This window comes from Orycteropus afer, unplaced genomic scaffold, assembly GCF_000298275.1.
Source record: "Orycteropus afer afer isolate SDZICR_OR568_19922 unplaced genomic scaffold, OryAfe1.0 scaffold00103, whole genome shotgun sequence".
NCBI classification, from domain to species: Eukaryota; Metazoa; Chordata; class Mammalia; order Tubulidentata; family Orycteropodidae; genus Orycteropus; species Orycteropus afer.
Genome location: NW_006921690.1, coordinates 8,381,139 through 8,403,970, shown reverse-complemented (window position 1 = coordinate 8,403,970; position 22,832 = coordinate 8,381,139). Strand labels below are relative to the sequence as shown.

The window sequence follows — 22,832 nt, the reverse complement described above, 5'->3', positions numbered from 1 at the left end:
GCAATCTACTTCTGTAGTGATACTGCCTCAGAAACCCAAGGAGGGGTCGCTATGAGTTGGGTCTGACTTGACGGCACATAACAACAACAACAACATAGTACACAAAGCTGAGGCTCTAAGTATTGCTAACTTCCAGAATCAGGGTTATGGGGCAGCACGAGGATGTGAGCTCTACAAGGGCAGTGTTCTTTTTTTCTGTTTGGCTCTTTGCTAAGGTACCAGCACTTAATACTGCCCCTCATACCCATTTGTGGCTGAGTGAGTAAACTGTGGTCCCATGAAGCAAACCAGGATAACAAAAGGCTGTTATCCTGGCTCTATGTGGCAAATATACAGCACAGATGGGGTGGATGGAGCAAAGGAACACACTCCCCAGATCTGTTACACAGTTGGCTTTCCAGCCTTCTCCAAAACAAGCCCAGCAAGGGCTCTGCGCCGGTGGCTTTGCCCTTCTCAGGCAGTGAGCAGAGGCAGGCAAGCTCCTCGCCTGCCATGCTGGGCCCGCTGCTGCTGCCTGCTGAAGCTTATGCAATCTCACTCAAAGCAGTGATTCATAAGCCTCTTGCATTGCAGACCCTTTGAGAATCCAATGGAAACCACAACTCTTCCCCTGATTTTTTTTTTTCTTTCACAGATTCACAAACAGGATGAAGAAGCCCCTGAAGCCCCTCCATAAAACACAAACAAGAGAATTTGAGGCAAGTCAATCTTAAAAATAGTTTTGTTGTTATTGCTTTCTCTTTTCAGATTAAAGAAATGTCTGAATATAGACAAAAGCAGAGAGAATAGTGAACCACCACAGACAACAAGCATCAATATTCTGCCATTCCTCTTATGTTCATTCCCCCAACGTTTTTTGTTTTTTTTTTTTAATTTTGCTCTTGCTAGAATATTTTAAGAAAATCTGAAATGGCTTTTAACCCTGTCTGTAAATACTACAATATCTATCCAATGGATCAGGACTTTTTTTCTTCTTTAAAGAAAATCATAAAACTATTTCATACCCAACAAAATTAACAAGAATTCCTTACTATCATCTAATACCCAGTCCCTGATTATCTCAAAAATAACCTTTTGACTGTGATTACTTTGAATCTGGATCTAAACAAGGGGCTAGGCATTGAATTAGGTTGGTGTATTTATTAAGGTAAGAATCAGTTTCTCCTGCACGGGTGAAAGCCACACAGTAGAAAGCTTTTTTCATGAAGGTTGAGGTGTGTATGGGAGACTAAGTTAATGAAAAGTACTGCAAAATTTAAAAACTGAGGACTTTGTAGAATTCTTGCTTCTTATCATAAAAATAATAATGAGATGAGAGTCTAGCCTTCTCTTCACCACAGTGGCCAGGTACTCATTGTACTTAATAGGTCAGAGACACAGTTCTTATCTGAATCTGGTTGCACATAAATTGTGTATAGCCTACTGAGCATCTCCATTTGATGTGACTCTCTCTTTCTCTTTCTTGGCTAAGATAAAAATAAAAATAGTCAGTCAAGTTAAACAGAAAATCTAAACCCCTCAAATATACCCTTGCCTACTCTGTGGGAAACATGCCAGGTTCCTCACGCTCTTCCTCAGTTTTCGATATATTAACCCCCAAATGTAATGGGATTACCTGCTGCCTTCCTTGTATATCCAGCGCTGATGACTATCATCAGACTTCTTCTCTACCAAAACCACTTCAGTGCCTGAACGGAGGTTGGGACCTTGTACCCCCAAGACAAGCTGAGAAGCAGCGTGGTTTATAATCTGCCCGTCTCTGTATTCAAACTGCTGATGGCAAAGCTTCTGCGATTTACTATGCCTTGGTGAACAGTTGAAATAAAGAAAACCTCATTAGTGGCAGAAAAATGCCCTGTGCACTTGATGTAGTGTAGCTTGTAGGTTCCGTTGGCAAGGGACCCGCTGTGAATCATATTAACATATAACAGGAAGGCATCAGCCTGCTAACAGCAGCAATGCCATTAGCATTACGCTTCCAAGCTGATGTAAAAGATGGAATTCTGAGTATATTCTGTAACTGAAATAAATGTTTATCCATGTGATCATTTGAGTAATTTATCAGCAGAGAAAAAAGAAGTTCAGGTGAAGAGGTAATTTAGTGAGAGAGGAAGACAGCTGCTAAAAAGAAGTAGGAGAATGAGGGGGGTGTCATGGATGGAATTGTGTTGCCCAAAATGACACACTGCAGTCCTAACCTCTGAAGTGCTATGTGTGACCTAGTGTGAGGAAATAGCGTTCTTCTGTGTAACTGCTATCAGTTAAACTAATGAAGTTACTTACTAGAGTAGAGTGAGTCCTACTGCCAGTCCCTTCTGAGGGGTGTTTTGTAAGATAAGCAGACACAGAAACAGAGTCCCATAGAGTCAGACACAGAAACAGAGTGACAGGGAGAAGACAGCGTGTAAGGATCTGTCTACAGGGCAGGAGAAGCCAAGGACTGCCAGCAGCCACCAGCAGCTAGGAGAGGAGAATGGACAGACAGTGCCTCTCCCCAAGACCTCAAAGGCACCAGCACAGCAGAAACTCTGAATTTGGACTTTCCCCTCCGAAACTGGGAGAAAATACATTTCTGTTCTTTAAAGCCACCACCTTTGTGGCATTTTGTATGGCAGTCCTAGGAAACTAAGATGGGGGATATGAAATCAAATAGAGACAAACAAGGGAGTTCTGCTCAAATTATGACTGTTTCTATTATCTCTGTACAGTATTCCTGGCAAATAGAATACTATTCTCCAAGTTCCTTAATCTCTCCTATTCACAAAATATAATGGTTTTATGAATGCTAAACTGGGTAGTTTATTTTTAAAAATCTTTTATTTGAGGACCTTAAAGTATTAAGCAGCTTATTAAACTTATTAAACATTACAATATGTTATCACTTTTTTCATAAACATCTATTAAGCACCTACTGTATGTACAGAATAATGCTAAATGTTGAAGCACCAAAATAATTTAATTCACAACTTTGAGTAAGTGCTATTAGATTAAGCAAATAACTAAAAATTGTGGAATAAGAAAAGGTACTTATAGATGCCTGCCATTTCTTCTGAAACTGATCAGAAAAAATAAAAATTAGAAAATAAGAAAATACATTGTATTAATTTATCAAAGACATCTGGGCATCTTCATGCTTACTCATAAGTCCACTCAAGCATTCATTCAACAAATATGGAAGCCCTGTAAATATTCAAGAGGCAAAGGCAGATAAGCCTATTGTTTAATAGAAAAGACACACCTGTGAACAGAAAACTACACTGCAAAACTAAAAGAGAAAGGCTTTCCTATAAATAATTGCAAACACCTTAATTAAAAATATAAGAGAGACTAAAGGTGTATGTAGATTTAAAACAGTAGCTAACAGCAGTGTTAACCCTCAGGGATATTTTTGCCCCACAGTAAACAAATCTAACACCAGGTAGAAATCTCTTAAGTTTTACCTGCATTTCTTCTGTGGTTTCACTTTTTCAGAGAGCTCGTCTTCCATTTTCTTTGGGAGACTGTCATTCTCATCAAAGTCAGGAGGCGCTTCCTGCCAGGCGTACTTGAGAAGGGTGTGACAAGCCTTCATCCGGAGGTGGGTTCTCGCATGTGCGTCTCTATCAAGGTTCAGAAGAAAACATAAGTCTAAGAGCTCTGATGTGGCCTCACAGAATTTTCTCTGAGGAGTAGTCTGATCGTATCCTGCAGGATACTTGTAGATCTGTAAGTCTTATTTCCACAGAGATGCCCAACATCAAAAATCCACATCCTACGATAAATAATTAGATCTTTTAATGTAAGGCTTCAAATACATTTCTTCTATCATGTAATAAATAGCATTCATCCTTATGGGATGAAGAAGTAGGGCCATGTATTATATTTCAAAAATACAAATATTAAGACTAGTCAGCAGTTTAAGGAGCTCTGGTGGTGTAGTGGGTAAGGCATTTGGCTGCTAATCCCAAGGTTGGTGGTTCAAATCTACTAGCTGCTCTGCAGGAGGAAGATGAGGGAAACTACTTCTGTGAAGATCTATAGCCTTGGAAACTCTATGGAGGTTGCTATGAGTTGCAATCAACTCTATGGCAATGGGTTTAGTCATCAGTTTAAGAAGTTAATAACTAACATGTAATAAGACTTCCTCTGTTTACCCCAAAAATGTGTCATAATTCTGTCTGTAAACAGTACAGTGTGGATTACTGTGTTTCATAAACTTCACTCATTAGATATTGTTAAGAAATCTTAATGAACTTTTCCTCTGAATAGAGAAATCAAAGGAGAATCAAATAGCATTGGTACATAACAGCCAACGTTTAATAAAGAATAATATACTGAGACATTCAGGGTAAATACTAAGAGTGAATAATTGAGACAGCCGTCTAGCTTATTAAGATGAACATGTGATCAGGAACAGTGGCCACCACATAGATTCATATATAATGTTCTGGGCCACTGTTTTGGACACATTTGCCTTCGGTCAGAATTATGACACAACGTGAGGTCTGCTTGGCTGAAGGCAAGATAAGCATTTGGGAAAGCAGCAAGCATATTTCAGTACTCTAAACATGCCTATGTGTAAATAAAGTTCTCTGGGGGAGGCTGTGATCGCCACAGTGCCTGTGATAATTTCATGTAATTACAAGCAATATCAAATTACAAAACTCTTCAGGGACAATTCCCTGGGTTAGCAGAGCTGACCGCACACTTTTCAAATGTAGCAAAAGTATCACACAGCGCTACAAAACTTTCAGAACCAGAGACTTCTCAAGTCAAAAATCTCACTAACAGCTAAAAAGCAACAGTGCCACCTTGTGTTCAAACTCAGAAAGACAGCTTTCCCATCAACCCCATTCCTTTAAAGAAAAAACAAAGTCCTTAGTTTTAATATATTTAGAAAGATGCTAATAAGATTCTTCTCTACAATCTAGATGTTTCATTTTATTATTTGAAATTTATTTATCTATTGAGTTATTGGGGTAAATATCGTACTACCTGGCAAAGGAAGTACTGTCAAGTCAATTTTAGAACAGCCATTTTTAAACCATCTTACGATATTAATCCATTCATTTGTTCATTACTTCATTTGTTTACCTGATAACTTATTATTTATTCATTCATTCCTTTAACTAATATTTAGTGAGCATCTGCTACATGACAATCAATGAGTTATAAGTGGTGGGGATACAGTGATGAAAAAACAGGTAAGTTATCAGGTCTCATGGAGCTTACATTCTAATGGGAAGGAGACAGATAATGAACAAGTACATGTTCATTATAAATGATAAATAAACAAGATAAATGCTATAACTTGAGGAAAACAGAGTAGTGTGATAGAAATTGACTAGGGTGGGGTGGATAATTTTAGTTGTGGTGGAGCCACAGAAAAGTCCTTGGAGAGGTGATATTCAAATTGAGGCCTGAACGATGGGAAGGAGCCAGCCATGGGAAATATGAGGGGAGAATATTCCAGGGAGAGAAAAAACACATTGAAAAACAACACTCACTGCTGTTGAGTCGATTTGACTCATAGCAACCCCTCCTTGGATTTCTAAGGCAGTATCTCTATGAATGTAGATTGCCCAGTCTTCCTTCCAAGAAGTGGCTGGTGGGTTTGAACCGCCAGTCTTCTGGTTAGCAGTCAAATGCCTTAGACACTACACCAGCAGAGCTTCTAAAGAACACATAGGAAGACCCTAAAGCAAAAATAATTCTGGTCCGTTTGAGGAACAGAAAGATGGTTGTGAAGAGGATGCAGTGAATCTGGAAGGGAAGAGTAAAGAGAGGCTCAAAAATTGGCCAGGGCTCTGGTAAGTCAGTGAGCACTTTCCCCTGGAGTTCTCTGTCCAAAATGCCTCCTCTTGCACAAAGCATCACTGCAGAGCCTAGTGCTTCTAGAGTTCCTTTTCCACTTTGCTTCTTATCATTTTTACCAGGCACCTTTACATAGAGCTGCTTCTAGATTTATGTTCTAGCCTTTTGCTTTATGGATGTCCCTCCTTAAATCACCCCATTTCTCAAATATGTGAAGGATTCCAAACAAAGCTAGTGCCACATATCTATGAAAGGCTGAGAATCCTTGCAGTGACTCTCTAATGTAAGATGAATTAGAAGCATGTCATCAGCAATGGTTCAAAGAACTGGTGAGCTTTAGCCTGGAAGAGAGATACCATGGAAGACTAATGATGGCGAGCTTGGACAGTTTTCAGCTCTTTTGAGAAAAAGGGGATTAGGGGATGGTATAGAGAAAGGTAAAATGATAGGGTGGAGATATTCCAAATAATTATTTATGTATACACTAGAATGGCCTGCCTTGTAAAATAGTGATTTCCCTGTTTTGGGGAGTAACCAAAAAGAGGCTGGATCGGAGAAAGGCTGCTGGGAACATGCAGACTTCTGCATTGTGTTGTGGGTGGACTCAATCATTTTAACCTCCAGGCCTTGATGAAATCTATGAATCAGAACTGTGCAGATTTTTGCTCTCAATGACATTTCTTTCTTATTTTGTTAGTTTTTGTTTGTTATTTTCCCTCATGTGCCCTCTAACAATGAAGACGCTAGATGACACATTCTTTAGAAAAAGTATGGAAGGTAAAACACTTTATTGAGGGATGTTAAGAAACCAAAAAAAACCAAACTCACTGCCATCGAGTCAGATCCAACTCATAGTGACCCCTCCTTGGGTTTCTGAGGCAGTATCACTAGGCATGTAGACTGCCCAATTCTACTTCTGAGGAATGGCTGATGGGTTCCAACCAACTGCCAGCTTTCTGGTTAGCAGTCAAATGCCTTAGGCACTACGCCACCAGAGATCCCAATGTTAAGAAAGTTTATGGCAAATTCTGTAACCATTAAAGAAGATGCCAGATGGCTCAAGTCATATACTCTCTCTGAAAAATGACTTCTGATGACTTTTTCAGTGTCAAAATGTAGGAGCAGATGACTCTTCCATCAAAGAAAAAATATTGGTTCCTAAAATAAAAGCTGATACAATCTAGCATAAAATCTTTTTAGATAGTTCATAACAATGACATGTAAGTTAATTTTCACAATTATTGCAACATTAATTAACCAGCTATGTTTGGTTTACTATTTGGAATCTCATTCAGTCACTTATTCATTTATTCAATAAATAATTCTTAAAGCCAGTTACTCTGCTCTTCACAGGGCATATGTAACAGAGTGCTTGCCCTTAAGGAGTTCTGAGGTTCTGGCAGGGAGACTGATAAATACATTGCTGCACATAATCATTGCCCTGATGGATTTCAGTGATGAAGAATCATTCTCCAGGTGAGTACAGGGTAAGTAAAGGCTCTCCAGGTGGAGAGAAATGAGTATGTAGCTCAGGAGCCTTGACAAACCCAAAAAACCAAACACATTGCCATCAAGTCCACTCCAATCCCTAGCAAACCTGTACGACAGAGTAGAACTGCCCATGGGGTTTCCAATGCTATAAGCTTTATGGAGGGAAGGTTGGGCAATCCTACTACCGTAGTGATAATGCCTCGGAAACCCAAGGAGGGGTCGCTATGAGTCAGGGCTGACTTGACGGCACATAACAACAACAACAACTGGTAGCATAGTGGTTAAAACATTTGGTTGCTAATCAAAAGGTTGGTGTTTCGAGTCTACTAGCTACTCTGAGGGTGAATGATGAATCTGCTTCTGAGTCAGAATTGACTCGATGGAGTGGGTGTTCTGGTTTCAGTCTTTACAGAAGCAGACTATCACATCTTTCTCCTAGGGAGTGGCTTGTATGTTCGCAATGTCAACCTTTCAGTTAGCACCCAAGCGCTTAACCAGTGCACCACTAGTGCTCCTTTGCAGGGGCCTGCAGTAGAGAAGGAGTATGCCACATTCAGGGGACACCTGTAGTGGCTGAGCTAAAGCTGGAAGAAAAAGTAAGGAGGGGAAGGAAGCAGCCATGGGGGCCAAGGTCAGGCCTGGACCAGGTAGGAAGGCTGTGTATTCCAGACTAATTTTTTTTCTTTTCTGTCTGCAATAGAGTGTTATTGGAGTATACTATGGAAAAGATTGTGTTTTAGAAAGACAGTTGTCCATAGACATGAGGTGAATCTGCAAGGGAGTGCAGAGATAGGAAGACCAATCAGGAAGCTGTTACAATGGTCCAGGTGAAAGGCTGACAGATGCAAGTCAACACTGAGTCTAACTTGAACCTACACCAGGGAAGAAGCTGCTTTTTTTCCTAAAATCAGAGGTTATGGAACAAAACGTGGTTAATTCTTCAAGTGACTGTTTAAAATTCTAAGCTTCTAGTCTTTTAAAAATAATACCATTAAAACAAAATTGCTGAAAGTAGATCATTGAAACTCCACTTCTGTCCTTTTGCCAGAAAACTAATTAAATTCTAGCTCTTCACCTGACATTAGTTTCACAAACTTGCCTTGCTTTCCCTGCATGGGCTCTGGTCTGTTAAAGGGCTAATGAGCTGAGTTCAAACAGCAACTCCGTAGCTTTTCTGGCCACACTGATTACTTACAGAATTTCACCAGAGGCATTTTCCCTTGTTGCAGCGTTTTTTCCCATTTGCTTTTCCTCTGTGTCTACAGTTTGCTTCTCTTCTCTGAAATTGGCTACAGGTTTATGCACAGCAAGCTTGGCTCCGGGGACAATATCACTCTGGACTTCTAAAACGAGAGCTGAGCAGAAATGCACAAATTGCAAGGACATATGAGCGATGTGTGCAGAGCCCCGAGTAGGTGAACCCAAACCCAGGCAAACCCAACCCACTGCCAGCAAGCCGGTTCCAACTCATTGCGACCCGATAGGATGGTATAGAACCATAGAGTTTCCAAGGCTATAATCTTTATGGAAACAGACGGCCTCATCTTTTTTCCAGGGAGCAGCTGGTGGGTTCAAACTTTAACCACTGTGCCCCCCCAGGGATTCCAGGAATGGAGCACTAAAATAAAATGAAAAAAAAAAAAAAGAAGAAGTTTCCAGCTATTTGAACTACAAGGAATAATTTTAAGGGTAATTGAGAGTTTCTTTTTAAAAATAATGTTATTTTATTAGTAAACTAATATTGTATTTCTCTTAATGTTTTTTTTAATTCTTACTGTGACTTGGGCGAAAGTCTACAGAGCAAACTCATTTTACATACAGCATTTCATACACATTTTGTCTCATGACATTGACTGCTATTTCCCACAATGTAACAGCTCTCTTCCCACTTCCTCCCTATAGTTGCCTCTTCCCTGTGTCCTTCCCTACCATGTACTCCTGTTCCCCCCCAGCTGACTCCCTGTGCATACACTGCCCCTCAGTTCTCCCATGATTGATCTCTCCAAGGAGTGTATCCATCTAATGTAAATGTTCAACCCGTATGCCTGACTATTGTTTGGCTGGAAGCTATAGGAGTGAGTTCAAATTCCAAACCTGAAGGGTAGCTAGGGGCCATAGTCTCAGGGGTTTCACCAGGTTCTATCAGACCAGAAAAACTGGTCCTTTTTTAAAAAATAATTTTGAGTTTTGTTCTACATTATTCTCCCTATCTGTCCAGGATTTCCTACATATATCCTCCTCCAAGTGGTTGACATTGGTAGCTGGGAACCATCTAGTTCTTCTGGTCTCATGGTCAAATAGGCTGAGGATCTCATGGTCCACCAGTCCTTTGGACTAATTGTTTGTATGCTTCTTTGGTTTTCTTCATTCTTCTTTGCTCTGGACAAGAAGAGATCCATTGTTGCATCTATATGGCCACTTGCAAGCTTTTAAGATCCCAGCCACTACTCACCAAAGTAGGATGTGGAACAATGTTTTTGTGTAGTATGTTATACCAGTGGAGCTTGATGTCCTCTGGGACCATGGTCCCAAGCCCAGAGGTCCACTTACTTGGTCCCTCCAGATAGCTGGCTGTGGCCAAGAAGTCATCACAACCTTGTCCCTTGTCAGCTCTACTATATACATAAACATTCTTACAGAACATACAAATATGCTTGTAGAAACATCTGCCAACCCTATACATGGTCATGGGCACACATATCTCTGCCTAGACATACCTGATCATTCAGCCTGTCCCCCCTTCTATCCCCCCATAGATCAATGTTTGCCATCACAGACAATGCAGTACAGTATGTACAAAAGGGTTCATCTTTGTTGTCTGTATCTCCTATGTACCTATCTATGTCTTCCTCTTCCTCAATGTCACCATGTTGATCACTCAAATATGGTACATTGCCCATACCTTCATCCAAATCAGTACTTGTCTCTACATATCTAGCAGTGTTCCCTCTCCTACCCTCCCACCCCTTGTAACCAACAAAGAAAGTTTCCTTCCCTATATAAACCTTTCCTTGATTTTTCACAATAGTGGACTAATATACTATTTGTCCTTCTGTGATTAACTTATTTCACTCAGCATAATATCCTCCAAGTTCATCCACATTATGCAGTGTTTTGCAGATTCTATGTTATTCTTTAGGGTTGCATAGTATTCCATTGTGTGTATGTACCATAGTTTGGTTATCCATTCCTCAGTTAAGGGACACCTAGGTTGTTTCCATCTTTTGGCTATTGTGAACAGTACTGCAGTGAACATGGGTGTGCATATATCTGTTCTTGTCCTGGCTCTCACCTCTTTAGGATATATACCTAGTAATGGGAGTGATGGAATTTCTAATTCCAACTTTTTAAAGAATCATCATACTGCTTTCCACAGTGGTTGTATAATTTTACAGTCCCATCAGCAGTGTATGAGAGTCCAATCTCTCCCCATCCTCGCCAGCATTTGTTATTTTCTGTCTTGTGGAACTTTGCTACTACTGCTTGGGCAGGATGGTATCTCATTGTTGTTTTGAGTTGCATCTCTCTAATGGCTAAAAATCGTGAGCATTTGTTCGTATGTTTGTTGGCCGCCTGAATATCCTCTTTGATGAAGTGTCTATTCATGCCTTCTGCCCATTTTTTAATTGGATTGTTTCTCTTTTTGTTGTTGAGCTGTTGGAGTTTTCTGTAAGTTTTAAAGATAAGTCTCTTGTCAGATATGCCATAGCCAAATATTTTTTCCCAATCTGTAGGTTCTCTTTTGACTCTTTTGCAGAAGTCTTTGGAAGCACATAAAAATGTACTTTTTAGAAGTTCCCATTCATATATTTTATCTTCTGCTGTTTGTACATTTTGGGTTATGCTTGTTAGTCTATTTATGCCATATATTAGGTCCCCTATATTTGCCTCTAGTTTTTCCTTAAGGAACTTTATAGTTTTACATTTCACATTTAAGTCTTTGATCCATCTGGAGTTAGTTTTTGTGTATGGTGTGAGGTATGGATCTTGTTTCATTTTTCTGCAAATGGGTATCCAGTTTTGCCAGCCCCATTTGTTAAACAGACAATCTGTTCCCCATTGAATGGATTTCAGCCCTTTGTCAAAAATCAGCTGACCATAGGTGGATGGATCTATTTCTGGGCTCTCAATTCTATTACACTGGTCTATGTGTCTGTCCTTGTACCAATACCATGCCATTTTGACTATTGTAACTGGATAGTAAATTTTGAGATCTGGGAGTGTGAGACCTCCTACTTTGTTCTTTTTCTTCAATAATGCTTTGCTTATCCAAGGTCTCTTTCCTTTCCATATAAAATTAGTAATTGGTTTTTCCATATCCTTAAATAATGCTGATGGAATTTGGATTTGGATTGCATTTTAAGTATAAATTGCTTTGGGTAGTATTGACATTTTCATAATGTACAATCTTCCTATGCACGAGCATGGTATGTTCTTCCGATTACGTAGATCTCTTAGGTTTCTTGCAGTAGTGCTTTGTAGTTTTCTTTGTACAGGTTTTTGTGTCCCTGGTTAAGATTTATTCCCCAAATTTTTTTTTGGTAGCTATTGTAAATGGTATTGATTTCCTTATTTATTTCTCAGCAATCTCTTTGCTGGTGTAGAGGAATCCAACTGATTTTTCTATATTGATTTTGTATCCTGCCACTATGCTAAATCTCTCAATTAGTTCCAGTAGTTTTTTTGCTGAGTCTTGGGTTTTCTATGTGTAGGGTCATACCATCAGCAAATAGGGATTGTTTGACTTGTTTGTTACCAATTTGGATGCCTTTGATTTCCCTTTCTTGCCTTATTGCCCTGGCTAGGACTTCCACTACAATATTGAATAAAAGTGGTGATAAGGATAATCTTGTCTGGTTCCTGTTTGCAAGGGAAAATGTTTCAGTCTCTCTTCATTGAAAATAATGTTGGCTGTTGGTTTTGCATATATGCCCTTTATTATGTTGAGGAATGTCCCTTCTATTCCTATTTTGCTGAGAGTTTTTTTAATCAGGAAAGGGTATCGGACTTTATCAAATGCTTTTTCTGCATCGATTGATATGATCATGTGGTTCTTTTCCTTTGTTTTATTTATGTGATGGATGACATTGATTGTTTTTCTAATGTTAAACCATCCTTGCACACCTGCTATGAACCCCACTTGGTCATAATGTATTATTTTTTTTCATATGTTGTTGGAGTCTATTGGCTAGGATTTTGTTGAATATTTTTGCATCTATATTCATGAGGGATATTGGTCTGTAGTTTTCCTTTTTTAGTGATGTCTTTGCCTGGTTTTGGTAGTAAGGTTATACTTGCTTCATAAAATGAATTTTGGAAGATTCCATCCTTTTCAATGTTCTGGAATAGTTTGACTACCACGGGTGTCAGTTCTTCTCTGAACATTCAGTAGAATTTGCCAGTGAAACTATCTGGGCCAGGGCTTTTTATGTTGTTGTTGGTAACTTTTTTTTTTAATGACCTGTTCAGTATCTTCTTTTGTTATGGGTCTGTTTAAATTTTCCACCTCAGCCTCTGTTAATTTAGGTACATACCATGTTTCTAGAAATCTGTCCATTTCTTCTAGATTTTCGTATTTGTTAGGGTACAGTTCTTCTTAGTATCCTGATATTATTCTTTTAATTTCTGTTGGTTCTGTTGTGGTGTCACCCAGTTCACTTCTTATTCATGTTATTTGTATTGTCTTCATCTTTTCCTTTGTTAAATTTGCCAGTGTTTTGTCAATTTTATTAATCTTTTCAAAGAACCAACTTCTAGTATTGTTCATCTTTTCTATTGTCTTTCTATTTTCCATTTCATTTATTTCTCTTCAAAACTTTATTATTTCTTTTCTTCTGGTGACTGTGGGCTTTTTTTGCTGCTCTTTTTCTAATTGTTTGAGATACTGGGCTGAAGTGTTGATTTTGGCTTTTCTTTTGTGATGTGTTCATTTATTGCTATAAATTGCCCTCCAATCACTGCTTTTGCTGTGTCCCAAAGATTTTGGTATGTTGTGATTTCATTCTCATTTGGTTCAAGGAATTTCTTAAGTTCATTTTTTATTTCTTCTATTACCCAGTCATTTTTAAGAAGGGTGTTATTCAGTTTCCATGTGTTTGCTCTTTTTCCATTGATCTTCCTATTGTTGATTTCTAATTTGATAACACTGTGATTTGAAAAGATGCATTACAGTATTTCAATGTTTTTTAAATTTATTAAGGCTTGCTTTATGGTCTAATATATGGTCTATCATGGAGAATGTTCCATGTGCACTGGAAAAGAATGTATATTGTGCAGTTGGGTGAATTGTTCTGTAGATGTCTATAAGGTCAAGTTGGTAAACTATATTGTTTAATTCTTCTGCATCTTTGTTGAGTTTCTTTCCAGTTGTTCTATCTTTCATTGAAAATGGTGTATTAAACTTTCCTATGACGACTGTAGAGTCATCCATTTGTCTTTTCAATTTTGTTAAAGTCTGATTTATGTATTTTGGGGCTCTTTCATTGGGTACACAGATGTTTATTATGGTTATGTCCTCTTGTTCAATTGATCCTTAAACCATTATATAATATCTTTCCTTGTCTTTTATGGTGGTTTTTGTCTTAAAGTCAATTTTATCAGAAATTAATATTGCCACTCCTGCTCTTTTTTCATTGCCATTTGCTCAATATATCTTTTTCCAACCTTTGATTTTAAGTCTATTTTTGTTTTTAAGGTGTATCTCTTGTAGACAGCATATTGATGGGTTATGTTTTCTTATCCAGTCTGCAATTCTCTGTCTCTTGAGTAGTGCATTTAATCTATTTACATTCAGTGTAATTATTGACAAGTATGAATTTGTTGTTGTCATTTTCTTATTTATTTGTTTTTTTGTGGTGCTGCTGCTGCTCTCTTTTTTACACACAATTTTCTGTGCTGAGCTCATTTTGTTTATGAATCATGTTTTCATTTCCTTCATTGCTGTTGTTTTAGTTTTTGCTAAATATTTGTGCTTGTCTTCTTTTTTATTGTATTGTGAAGGTTTACTATTTTTCTTTGAGGTTACCCTGTGATTTATAATTTTCTCCCTGAGTTTAGAACAGTCCATTCTATCTTGCAATTCTTTTGACTTCCTCACCATCTAGAAGTTCTGTAACTACACCATTTTTTCCCTCCTTTTGGTAAGTAGCTGTCCTCATTTGCCAATTGATGTCTGTGGTTCTCTGTTTACAATCTTGTAAGCTTATTTTACTTTGGATACTTCCATAATTGAGTTAATTTGGGGGTTATGTCATCATGTGTAATAATGGTAGGCTGTTGTTTGCTGTTATTGGTTCTCTGTCCAAAGGACTCCCTTTAGCATCTTTTGTAAGGTTCGTCTGATTTTAACAAATCACCTTAACATACAGTTATTTGGAAATGTCCTAATTTGAGGGATAAGTTTTTTGGTATATAACTCTTGATTTGAAATTTTTCCCTGTCAGAGTTTTACATATACCATGCCATTGCCTTCTCATCTGCATGGTTTCTGCTGAGAAATCAGAGCTTAGTCTTATTGGCTGCTCTTTGTAGGTAACTTTTTATTTTTCTCGTTCTGCTTTCAGGATTCTTTCTTTGTCTTTGGTTTTTGATGAGTTTGATTATGACATACCTTGGTGATTTTCTTTGGGACTGTATCCTGTTTGGGATTTGTGGGACTTCCTGAATGGATATATTCTCTTCCAACAAATCTTCTACTATTTTCTCTGTGATTTTATTTGTCTCCTCCTGTTCTGGAATTCTGATTACACATAAGTTATTCCTTTTGATGGTATCCCACAGGAGTCTTAGGCTTTTTTCATTTTGTTTTGATCTTTTTTCTGCTTTATCCCTTTCCAAAGTATTGAGGTATTTATCTTTGATCCCACTAATTCTTTCTTCCATTGATTCAATTCTATTCCTTTCAACGTGTTATCTGTTTCTGAAAATTTAGTAATAATCTTCTGGATTTCTATCTGTAGATTTTGTTTCATTTCTAATTTTTCATTTATTTTGTCACTTTGTTCTTATATTTTCTTGCAAAATTGCTCTAGGGTTTTGTCTGTGTTTTTCTTAATTTTGTCAGTGTTTTCCTTGATCTGTCTCTCAATCCATTGAAGGTACCTAAATATAATTCTTTGAAGTCCTTATCAGGGAGTTCCAATGCTGCTTCTTCCTCAGCGATGTGTTCTGGGTCTGTATCCTGGTCCCTTGTTTCTCCTGCTTTATCTTGTTTCTTTGTGTGGACTATGATGGTCTGTTGTCTCTGAGACATTGTGACATAGTTGTATTCATATTTAATTGGTGATTGTATGTTGGAGTGATTCACCCAAGATTTTCATTTTCTTTGTTTTGTTTGGATGTATCTGAGTAAGCAGGGTACTATGCTCCTCTGTTCGCTAGTTGGCAGCACCTGTGCACTCACCACCTGTCTCCTGGTGGGTGTGATGGAGAATGAGAGTGGCTTCACATATCCCTGTTATCTGTTTGTGAAGAGCAGTTAAGGGTAAGTCAGGCTCATATTGGCTGCCTCGTATTATTGGCCAGTTGGTGCAGAAGCAAGTGGTGGCCCTCACTCAGTAGGTGGGTCCTCAGGAGGCACAGGTATGGTTGGGTTATATGGGCATAGGTGCTGTCTTCCACTCAGACAAAACCAACAATCAAAAAATTATCAAAAAAGTAAAAGTAAGAGGACCAGAAACACACAATGCATAAACACACAGGAACAATCACTAAAAGAGAAAGGGGGGGGGGGGGAAGAGGAAAGGCAATAAATGAGATGAAATATTTAAAGAAATACTTTAAAAAGACAAAAGAAATATGAAAAGAAAAACAAAAAAGAATAAAATCCCACAATATCCAGGGAGGGGGAATAAGAGAAAAGAGGTAGAGTAAGAGAATAATGAAGGAAAAATGCAAGGAAAAAAAAAAGGGGGGGGGGAACCAAAAGAAAGAAAAAAAAATGGGAACCAGCAAAAGGGAAGAGAGAAAAAACCAGAAACTTGAACCTGAGAAGGGAAGAAGAAAGACTAAAAATAAAAAGGGAGGATAAGAAGAAAAGAATAATTTCAAAACAAGCAAAAAACAAATCTGGGGGTGAGTGGGTGGGGCAGGGCACCCAGGCCCTGTGAGAGCACACAGACTGGGATGGAATTCCTGCCAGCCCAGAATGTGGGTGGGAGTGAGGGATGGCTGCACCTCCATTCACCAAGAGGGTGTGGGGTATAAGACTAATAAGGGGAATGTTGCACCTCCCAGTCCTCAGCCTCTGGTATGTTCGTGTTGTCCTCAGCAAGTGGAGCCTATCCTTAGGTCTCTGGACTCTGAGAGAACTCTGGCACTTTAAATATCCAAAATTGTCAAACCACTTGTAAACATTCAAAATGGCTGTGCTCTCTGGACAGCCAAAAGTCCACAGCTCAGTTTTTCTCCTTCTTTGCTGTTTCCCCTTTTAGTCATCAGATGCCAGTGTAGTCTTCCTTGCAGCCCTTGGTGAGCAGGGATGATTTTCAGATTAATTCTTAGGTCCTAACACCACTTGGCAATATCCAAACTATTCATGCTGTCAGGATTGCTAACAGTCTACAGCTTCATTTTTCTCCTTAGTCACTATTTTCTGGCAGGTGGAGTTTCTACTAGTTAGAGTTTAGTCCACTTCTGTATCCTTTCTTTCAAAGCTCAAGGTTCCAGGTATCTGTATCAACTGGTTTGTTTTTTCTTTGTTGAAGAGGGTCTGTGTAGTTTGTTTGCTTACTCTGCCATCTTGCTGGAACCAACCCTATTTCTCTTAATTCTTGTAGGTTCTTTCCTCTCAAAGTAATCTTAGGGAACTTTCTTTCTTATATCATTCTCCGGGATTCACTGTCATATTATCCAATAAGTACCCTTCAATTAGCAGCCAAGCACTTAAACATTGTACCACCAGGGGTACTGTTAAACATATAGCCTAAAGAACTAAATAGCAAAATGCAGGAGTAAAATAATCTCTATAAAAAATAAAAATAATAAAAAAAAAACTTGTATTTTTTAAAAAAGCAATAGCATAACAGCATAACAATTTTACTTTGGCTATATATGTTAAAGTTATAAGACCAAAGTTGATGCCTTTGAATGATGATGTTGGGAAAGAATACTGAAAGTACCAAGAACTTCCAGCAAAATGAACAAATCTGTCCTGGGAAAAATGTAGCCAGAATGTTCCCTGGTAGTGAGAATTGCCTGAGTTTGTCATACCTACTTTGGTCATGTTGTCAGAAGGGACCATTCTCTGGAGAAGGATATCATGCTTGGTAAAGTGGAGGATCAGTAAAAAAAGGAAAGACCCTCAACAAGATGGATTGACACAGTGGCTGCAATGATGGGCTCAAGTATAGCAAAGATTGTGAGGATGGCTTAGGACCGAACAGTGTTTCGTTCTGTTGTACAGAGGGTCACTATGAGTAGGAGCCAACTTGAGGGACCTACCAACAACAACAATGTATTAAATATTTCCAATGCTTACTCTCTGTTTTATGCATACTGCAGAAGATTTGAATTTTGGAAACATCTGATGCTAAGTTCTTCAAGAATATTTGCTTCTTTTGCTGAGAAATTGACATGTCAGGATTGATCCAATTTTCTCCACATGAAACGTACACCTGTCAAAGAAACGAGTCTGATTCAAGCAAGTTAAAAAATTATCCTGCTTTAATAAGAAACCCCAGAGACTATGACCCTCAGACATCCTTCAACTCATCCCTGTGGCTCAATATTCAGCCCAACAACAGACAGGCCTATACAGTGAACAATAACACCAGAGAGGTACCACTCCTGAAAACAACTAACCACAAGAGATCAAAAGGGCAGCACTTGACCAGGGATAAAGCTCAGAAGGCAGAGGAGGATAGGAAAGAAGGATAAATGGAAACTGAAAACACAAGGAGAAAGTGGCAAGAGTGGTGTTTCATTGTGGGGACTGCAATCAATGTCACGAATCAAAATGTGTATGAACTGTTGAATGGAAAAACAATTTCCAATGTAAACTTTCACCCAAATCATGAATAAAAAGAAAAAAATATATATCCAGCTTAAAACAAAGAGGTAAACTAAATGAGTTGTAGAGGTTGTCTATGGTTTCATTAACTGTCATAGCTAGTAAATGTCCATAGACTAAGTTGGATCGATGGACAGCTACCTACCCAGGTAGCATTGTTTTGAACCTGTAGAATTACGTTTATTGAATTGAATTTTGGTGCTGGGCCACCAGTCTTCCTTTAAAGATGATACATAAAACAAACTTATGCACAATAAATTGGGACAATTGTGCACAGGCAGTGCTGGGGTTCTGAAGGACAAATCCTACTTGTCCCTTAACATTACCTAAATATGCCCCTACTTTGAAACAACTGAACCAACCCCTACTGGAAACAAAGTCTTTATCACAATCAACTTCATTTGTTTCACTTGCAGCTTTGAAATCATGGAAAAAGCTTTGAGCCTTTTCGTGCACTAAAGTAAGGTTAAATAAGAACCATATGCACTTTTTCTGACTCACCTACAAATTCGACTTAAAGACACACTTACAGAGGGATCTTGTTTGTAACCAGGGAGTGCCTGTATATTCTTTGAGACAGTAATACTACTTTAAAAGTTTAGAATAAGAAAATAATGAGGGATATAGGAAAAATATTTGAACAATTGTGTGCACTGTAGCATTGTGTATAATAAAATACTAGAAATAATCCAAATATGCAGTAATATTGAATAAAAGTACAAACACAAAAATGCATATACTGTAGTTATTTAATATGAAAAAATATGTAATGACATGGAAAGACATTCATGACTTATTAAATGAAAAGGAAGAATATAAAATATTATGTTTTGTATGCGTCCATTAAGAAAGACTTTCACTCTAGAAAGATAAAGAAGTACTCCTCCTCATTCCTCCTGCTAAGTACTTGGAAGGATAAAGCAGGGCAGCTAGGGGCCTTGGGCCCCAGGGGAAAACATAGTTATGAGTTCTCTAGGTTCTTGTGTAGCCTCACAGATCCCAGACTCAATGCTGGTAAAGGCAAACTGGAGACACGAATGAGCACTGCAAAAAAAAAAAAAAAGACCCAACCAAAGCCTGTTCTCTAGCCAAAAGACCAAGAAAAGGGCAACCTAGAAAGACAATAACCATTTCTACTACATCGAAACATCACAGAAAAAACTCTCTTTCTTCTATCCCTAGCAGCAAAAGCTGAATGGGAAGCCAGACTGCAACCTTCACTAGGTTATAATGAAGCTCCCAAAACCCCACCACCACCACCACCAGGATGGTGTCAGAGAAAGGTGAGGAGGGAGCAAGGACTTTCATTCCCATTGAATGGTGATAAGGATCCCTCACCACATTCCCACATGGGGGGTATGGACTTCTACCCTTACCCAGTGGTAATGAGCCATCCCTTTCGCTCCCTGCCAGGGTGGTGTCAGAGGAGTCTTAATGGAGATTCGAGACATTCCCACTGCCTAGAAATAATGAGATGACCCCTAAGCTGGGTCAGTGAATGCCATATGAAGAACAGTAATAAGGCACTCCTGCCCCTCCCAGCCAAGATGGTACCAGATGAGGCCTATTGTGGAGCTAGAACACCTATCCTGCCCAACAGTAACGAAGAACTCCTCTGCCCCACAGATGTCAATACAAACCAAGTGGGAAAGCTGAACTTCCACCCCAACCTGGCAGTAACAAAGCAACACCACCTCTTCCCTTGCCAGAGTAAGTCAAGAGAGGTCAGCCAAAAATGTACATATAACAAACCCAGAGTCTTATAGCAGAATACCCCAAGTATTTAGATTTCAACTGAAAATCACTCATCATATCAATAAACAGGAAGATCTACCTTGAATGAGGTAAGATAATCAATAGATGCCAGCATTGAGATGATAGAGATGTTAGAATTACCTGAGAAAGGATTTTAAAGTAGCCATAATGAAAATATTTCAACAGCAGTTACAATCACATTTCAACTAATGAAAACTTAGAAAATCTCAACAAAGAAACAGAAGATAGAACCAAATGGAAATTTTAGAACTGAAAAATTCAATAACTGAAATAAAAATCTCACTGAATGATCTCAGTGGATGAGATGAAGACAGAGGGGAGAAGGCAGAGGGAAGAATGAGTGAATTGAAAGACAGAACAATAGAAATAATAACCAATCTGAAAAACAGAGAAGAAACAGTCTAAAAAAACAAAGCAAGGAAACATCAGGGGCTCAGATGTTGTGGGACTGTAACAAAAGATCTAATACTCATGCCATTTGAATTCCTGAAGAAAAGGACAAATTGGGCAGGGCTGAAAAAGTTTTCATAGATATAATGGCCTGAAAATTTTCCATACACCAAAAATTCATGTTTTTACCAGTTCATCTCTTTGCAGGTCTTTTAAAGCAAAAATTTCCTTCCCCTTTTCATTGAACAATCTCCGAGCTGCAGAAGGTAATTTTAAATTTTCAGTGCACCTGTAATATAAGACACACACAAAAATTGATCTTGCATGGAAAAATCTTCCAGTAGAGAAGAGAGAAAATGAAAGATATCAAAGACCCGAATCTCTAATGAGTACTCCCTCTGTAGGACTAGGAGACAGTCAAGAGCCAGGCTCTACAGTCTATCCAACCCCCTTTGGGCCTCTTTCTCTTCAAGTTGTGAGACTTGGGCAAATTATAACCTCTCTGAGCCTAAATTTCTTACTTTCCAAGGTTGTTGTATGGATTAGGATTAATGTTGAAAAGTGCTTAGCACATGCTGGGAGTGTCAATAAATAAACACATATCATTATTGACTTTTAATTCTTCAATATCCCCCATACTCTCCTATTTCCATGCCTTTGTTTATGCTCTTTCTTCTGCTCAAAATAGCTTCCCTGGATTTTTCTATTGAAGTTCTACCTATTCTTCAAGTCTTCCAAATGTTTCACCAAGCATTTCCTCATCTTCCACTAAAAGTGATTTCCTGAGACTTTTAACTTCCTATGGAAAAGGAATTTTAACATGGTTAAACATTAAGTAGTGATTTCTTCACACACATACACACCCACACACCCAAACAAGCATTGGATCAGCCCTGTGACTACCAAGATAAATGGCACAGCTTCACTGTTGCCTGAGGAGCTCTCAATTGTCATAGGAATCTGGCCAGTATGCTGAGAATACAGATGGAGAAACAATAAATCCCTCCAAGGTAGACATATCTAAAGAGGAAACATGTGGATTGAACTTTGAAGGAGTTCATCAATGTTAGGACCTAGAGGAAGAGTTTTGTTTGACTGGAATTAAGAGTATGAAAAGGAAGAGGGGAAGGATGAAGGTGGAAAAGAACATGTGCACCCATTTGAAAACACTTAGGATGCCAGGGTCATGAACACGGTCCCTATTCCATAAACATCAGGAAGCCACTGAAGGTATGAGAGCAGAAGTATACTGCTATCAGATTTGTTTTTCAGAAAGTTAACTCTGTCAGAGGTGTAGAAGATGAACTGGAAGTGGGAGAGGTGACTATGACCTCTATAGCCAGTTTAGGATAGAGGTAAAGAGGTAAAATTGTGAGGAAGGAAGAGGAGAGCCAAAAGAGAGTCATGGGACATTTCCCTAAGAACACTGTTGTGATGCTCCTGCCTTCAGAAAAAAAGAAAGTAAATGATTCTTACTTACTAAATTTTATGTTTTTAGTCTTATCAATGAGCACTGGTGGTTCAAGGTTTAAGGCATTCAGCTGCTAACCGAAAGGTAGGCAGTTTGAACGCACTAGTGGCCCCATGGGAGAAAGATGAGACAGTAATGCTCTGGTAAAAATTTACAGCCTTAGAAACATTATGGGGCAGTTCTACTCTGTCCTATAGGTTCCTTATGAATTGGAATTGACGTGAAGGCAGTGGGTTTGTTTTGGTTTGTTTTATCAGCAAGACTCAGGTATGTAAGCAATATTTCTTTTTTCCTTAATGGGGTAAAGCAATTGAGCAAATAATTGTTGTTGTTGTTGTTAGGTGCCATGGAGTCGTTTACGACTCATAGCAACCCCATGCACAGCAGAACAAAACACTGCCCGATCCCGCACCAGCTCCATGATCCCTGCTATATTTGAGCCCACCATCGCAGCCATTGTGTCAATCCCCTCTTTCATTGACCCTCCACCCTACCAAGCATGACATCCTTCTCCAGGGAATGGTCCCTTCTGACAACATGACCAAAGTCGATGAGACGAAATCTGGCCATTCTCACTTCCAAGGAGCATTTTGGGTGCACTTCCTCCAGGACAGATCTGTTAGTACTTTTAGCAGTCCATGGCACTTTCAGCATTCTTCGCCAGCACCGCAACTCAAAAGCATCAACTCGTCTTCGGTCTTCCTTGTTCATTGTCCAGCTCTCGCTTGCATATGAGGTGATTGGAAATATCATGGTTTGTGTCAGGCGCACCTTAGTCCTCAAGGAGACATCCTTGCTCCTCAGCACTTGAAACAGTTCCTTTGCAGTTGACCTTCCCAGTGCTACACGCCATCCAATGTCCTGACTGCTGCTTCCATTGGCATCGATTGTAGAACCAAGCAA

The 22,832-nt window shown here is 38.9% G+C and overlaps 1 protein-coding gene across 1 annotated transcript in view; it reads right to left on the bottom strand.

The window, feature by feature from the left end:
• DCDC1 (doublecortin domain containing 1) overlaps positions 1 to 22,832 on the bottom strand; it is a 680,259-nt gene that overhangs the window by 61,727 nt on the left and 595,700 nt on the right. The window contains exons 22-26 of the mRNA XM_007943315.2: positions 20,648 to 20,747; positions 17,762 to 17,897; positions 8,480 to 8,639; positions 3,441 to 3,599; positions 1,616 to 1,816 (exon numbers count right to left, since the gene is read on the bottom strand). Of these exons, the coding sequence (XP_007941506.2) occupies positions 1,616 to 1,816; positions 3,441 to 3,599; positions 8,480 to 8,639; positions 17,762 to 17,897; positions 20,648 to 20,747 (756 nt within the window). The remainder of the gene's footprint in view (positions 1 to 1,615; positions 1,817 to 3,440; positions 3,600 to 8,479; positions 8,640 to 17,761; positions 17,898 to 20,647; positions 20,748 to 22,832) is intronic.